Source organism: Otolemur garnettii, unplaced genomic scaffold (assembly GCF_000181295.1).
Source record: "Otolemur garnettii isolate 467f Iridium unplaced genomic scaffold, OtoGar3 scaffold00212, whole genome shotgun sequence".
Classification (NCBI taxonomy): domain Eukaryota; kingdom Metazoa; phylum Chordata; class Mammalia; order Primates; family Galagidae; genus Otolemur; species Otolemur garnettii.
The window spans coordinates 1,193,439-1,198,451 of NW_003852607.1; the positions used below are offsets into that span (position 1 = coordinate 1,193,439).

The 5,013-nt window shown below is 43.4% G+C and overlaps 1 protein-coding gene across 1 annotated transcript in view; it reads left to right on the forward strand.

Annotated features, from left to right (window-relative positions):
- Positions 1-5,013, forward strand: part of LOC100943724 (zinc finger protein 480-like) — a 56,169-nt gene that overhangs the window by 7,565 nt on the left and 43,591 nt on the right. Inside the window, exons 4-5 of the mRNA XM_023507979.1 lie at positions 1,319-1,445; positions 2,215-2,343. Of these exons, the coding sequence (XP_023363747.1) occupies positions 1,319-1,445; positions 2,215-2,343 (256 nt within the window). The remainder of the gene's footprint in view (positions 1-1,318; positions 1,446-2,214; positions 2,344-5,013) is intronic.

Genomic DNA, 5,013 nt, shown 5'->3' on the forward strand with positions numbered 1-5,013 from the left:
TGGACACTGGGGTCATAGTCTTTTCTATGCACTGAAAACTAAGGCATGGTGTCCTACATTTGTGAGGCCTAGGATCAGCCTGGGCTTCACTGAGGGGGACAGGGTTGTGTTCTGCTTGGGTTTTCATTAGAGTCTGTGCCCTGGAGGGGAGTTCAGTCCAGCCTAGCTCCCCCTGCTGCAGAGTGGGAGTGAGCTTCAATAAGAAGGGTATGGGTTCAGAAGAAATGGTCAGAAGCTCTTTGCTTTGTCTTCCTGTAGGAGTTATTATCCCCTGGCTCAGTGGCTATCTTTGCACAGACATATCCTATTATTTCAGCGGATATGTGTAAGTGTATAAATAGATGGATATATGTGTGAGTATGTACAAGTGACGTGTTTGAACATGGGCCTGGGTCAGCAAAGGCACATCATCATTTTACATAAATGTTATGTTTTTTAACCATTACAATTTTATCTTTAATAATTTCATGGCCTTTAGCTGAGCATTGTGGTGGGCGCATGTAGTCCCAGCTACTCTGGAGGCTGAGGCAAGAGAATCACCTAAGCCCAAGAGTTGGAGGTTGCTGTGAGCTGTGATGCCAGGGCACTCTACTGAAGGTGACAGAGTAAGACTCTGTCTCAAGGAAAAAAAAATAATAATAATGTTATAATTTGATGGCCTTAATATTGTTCTTCACCAAGGGTGTCTATCCTTTTTTCTTTTCTTCCACACACTGAAAAAGGAAGTTATCCTTCCCACACAGTAAATCTACAGATACTTAGGAAAGCTGGTTCTCTAAGAAAAAGGTCTTTGCCTACTTTTTATGATACCGGACACCACAGATAAGCAAGAACAGACCTCACAAAATCACAGACACCCCTGACTTATTGTAATGTCCAACAGGTGGGAAGTGTCCCAAAGCTTCTTAATGACTGTTACTGTCATTATCACAGTTTCTAGATTCTGATCTTTGTAAGACCTGCTATGCCCATACTTGTCAGGAAAACAGCACACATTTTCCAAGTCAGGGAGACACAGAATAATATGTGATGTGTGAAACATATCTTATACCTCTATGAAGAAAAGATACAAGCCTGTGCTAATTTCTTATTTTTCTTGTACTGTCCACAAAAATGAGATCCACATTAATTTAGAGAATATTATAAATCCTTATGAAAAAGCATAATACATGTCAAACACATAACAAACTCAGAAGTATATTAATGTCGATCTTTCAGAATACTCCAGTTGAATCAGTTCTTCCAACAATTTTCTCGTTTTGTGTGAAGAGAGGATTTCTCCCCATCTCTAGTTGGTAAAATATGTTTTCCATTTTAGGGATGCTTGACATTCAGGGATGTGGCCATAGAGTTCTCTCAGGAGGAATGGCAGTGCCTGGACCCTGCTCAGAGGGCTTTGTACAGGGCCGTGATGTTGGAGAACTACAGGAACCTGGTCTCCCTGGGTGAGGATAACGTGGCTCTCACAGTCGGGCTCTGCCCTGTGTGTCTGCATTTTCCCTTCTGTGCCTTGTGGGAGCCTCGAGTAGTGTCACTAAGGTTAAGGTATTTTTGTATTTTTTTTTTTTTTTCTGAGACTCACTTTGTCGCCCCCAGTAGAGTGTTGTGGCAATACAGCTCACAACAACCTCAAACTCCTTCGGCTCAAGTGATTCTCTTGCCTCAGCCTCCCAAGTAGCTGGAACTACGGGCACCCACCACAATGCCCAGCTATTGGTAGAGATGGGGTCTCGCTCTTGTTCGGGCTGGTCTTGAACTCCTGAGCTCGGGCTATCCACCTGCCTCAGCATCTCAGAGTGCTAGGTTTATAGGCCTGAGCCACAGCACTTAATGAGATTAAGGTCTTAATTGACTTAAAAGTGAGAGCTCCATATGCTTTCTGGACTTTCACGGCCTCCTTTCTTCACCTGTTTTGCCCCCTTCATGTCACATTTTGTGGGACTACAGCTTACATATACAAAGAACCCGTATGGCACACTTTTAAAACTCTAGTTTCCTGTTTTCTCCCCTGATCTTTTTGATTCAATAGTTATTGACAGAGAGCTAGATGTTTGCATAGCACAGTTTCATACACAGTCAGAAGGCGGCCATCTGTGGATGAATTTGTGAAATTTTTTTCTTTATCCTTTTGTGATGTCTTCTGTCTTTCCTAACCATAGGGCTTGGATTTGGGGAAAGCCACAGCACTTCTTAATTCCTTGTTTTTATAAGCAGGACTCTTGCTTCCTAACCTGACGATTTTCTCCACTTTGGAGAAAGGAACAGAGCCCTGGACTGTGGTGACTGAAGTGAAAACACCAAGAATTTCAGATAAGGAGAAATGGATCAAAGGTGTGCACTCAGGTAAGAGCTCAGGTGGGCACAGTGGAAGCCACACTATTACACAGTGTGTGGGAAAGTCTGCCAGAGGGAGTTCTGTGGCTGAACAAAAGGTTAAATCTTTTGAGCTCTAAGCACAGATCTTTGTCTCTACTTACCACTCTGTTCTTTAGACATGCAATAGTTTATTTTTTCACCCTCTAATTGTGTAGCAGCTCAGATCAAGGGAAATTTTTTATTTTATTAGGAAAGACCACTGTGTAGTCTTTTACTAGACAAGACTTCTGACTGAGTGTGATACATTTCAAGGGGCCATTTCAAGGGATCTCTTTCCCCTGTGCTGTGTCCTTCTGTATTTCATTCCATCTGGTGCTCAGTTCTCTGTCCACAGAGGTCAGAGCTGAGGCCACTGTAGACCTGACACCTTGACCTTTTCAGGTGTCACCCCATTTCCTGTACTTTGGAAGACCTGATCAGGATGTGGGAAAACATTGGCTGCTCTTTCTTTGCACATGGGCCTGGGAAATAGCACAACGCTGTCTACAGCCCTCTCTGCCTGTTCAGATCTGTTTGAGATAAGAGAAACCAAAGTGCTTTTTCTCTTCTTCCCTGCCACTCAACACAGAATGTCTCTCTTCTGGTCAGCAAAATGTATCGTGTCCCTCCCCACTAACAGCCAATTTTTGGTGGCCATCATAGGGTTTCCTGTACTTAATTTCTGACCCTGTCTACCTGGAATTAGAGTCAGGTCCCACAGGGTGAGGGCTGAGTCCCCAAGACTGTTCCCCACCTCATACTCCTTTCATTTGTTACCTTTCCGTGTGACCAATCAGCTGTAAGTTGGAGGTGGCTTGAGGCCTGGTCAGGTGTGATTATTTGCTAGCTGTCTCAGAGCCCTCAGTGACACACTTTCTGTCTCTGTGTTTATTATGAGGGACAGTTGAGAGGACTTTCTGTCTCTGCACTTTATTATAAGGGACATTTGAGAGGATACATAGGAACAGCCACATGAAGAGGCTCACAGGGCAAGGCTCATTGAAGCTTCACTGGGTGCCCCACCATCCACACACATCCATGTCTTCAGCATTTGGAATTTTTCCTCACCCCACAGTGCAGGCCTTTTTATGAAGGTGTCATCACATGGGCATGATTGATGTTAACTCAGCCTCCAGCCCAGTCCCTGTCCTGGAGGATGTTGGTTTTGGCTGAAAGGTTCAGGCTTCTAATCAAAGCTTCATCTTTCTGGTGACCAGCCCTGATGCAGGACATCAGAAAGGTGGCCTCATTGGCACATACCACATTCCTGTCATGCAGGAAATTTCATGGTGTTAGGACTCTGTGTGAAGAACCTGGGAGGGGACCAGTGTATGTGTTTCTTCTTATTTCACAAGGTCCCTCAGCCATTGTTTAGTTCTGCTTTATCTACACATTGCTGCTGTGTGTAACATGGGATGAGATTGGCTCTTCTGAGATTATTACTCAGCAGAAGGAAAAGTCAGGGGACAGAAGGGTCCTGTGTTGGGAACGAAGCTCACTAGAATGATGGGTGTGGTTTCTAGTCCACTGTCATTTGTTCTAGCTACTGCTACTCTCATCTGTACACTTTCACATAATTATACATTAACCTGGTTTTTATGTGCTGAATCATCTGTTTTACTCTTGTATATGCTTTTTTTTTTTTTAAGTCAGAGTTTCATTTTATCGCCCTTGGTAGAGTGCTGTGGCATCATAGCTCACAGCAACCTCAAACTCTTGGGCTCAAGTGATTCTCTTGCTTCCACCTCCCGACTATAGGTGCCCACCACCACACCCAGCTATTTTTAGAGGCAGGGTCTTGCTCTGGCTCAGGCTGGTCTTGAACCTGAAAGCTCAGGCAGTCCATTGGCTTCAGCCTCTCAAGTGCTAGGATTACAGGCATGAGCCACTGCGCCTGACCAGTGTGTGCTTTTCTTTGTCTTTCTTTTCTATTTGGACTGTCCTACCTGGATTACCTGGCCATGGACTATTGTATATGGAGCTGCTGTATGAACAAGTATCTACTGATTTATATATTATAGAAGATTTCATCGTTTACTACAGAAGTTGTAGTCAGCAAGAGTTTCTTTAAAACCTCTAGGGGCTGTGTAAAAGCTTTTATGTGGTAATTTAATTTGTTCTTTTTTGAGTCAACGTCTCACTCTGTCACCCTGGCTAGAGTGCAATGGTATCAGCCTACCTTACAACAACCTCAAACTCATGGGCACAAGCAGTCTTCTTGCCTCAGCCTCCCAAGTAGCTGGGACTACACTCATCTTCCACAACACTAGCTAAGTTTATATTTTTAGTAGGGATGGGTTCTTACTCCTACTCAGGTTGGTCTCAAACTCCTTAGCTTAAGTGGTCCACTTGCCTTGGCCTTCCAGAGTGCTGGGATTATAGTCCCAAGCCACCTGATACATTCTAGGAATCAATCTCACTTGGTTATGACATGTGATTATTTTCAGTGTGTTGCTGAAAATTTGTCTTGGAGTAATTTATTCAGGATTTTTGTATTTGATTGATCAGTATCACTGCTCTATAGTTTTCTTATAGGGACTTTATCTGTGTTTGCTATCCAGGTTACACATGTCTCATTGGTTGCCTTTGGAAGTATTCAGTCCCTTGTTAATTTTAGGAAGATCTTAAGAAGTATTTATGTTAATTTATTTTATTTAT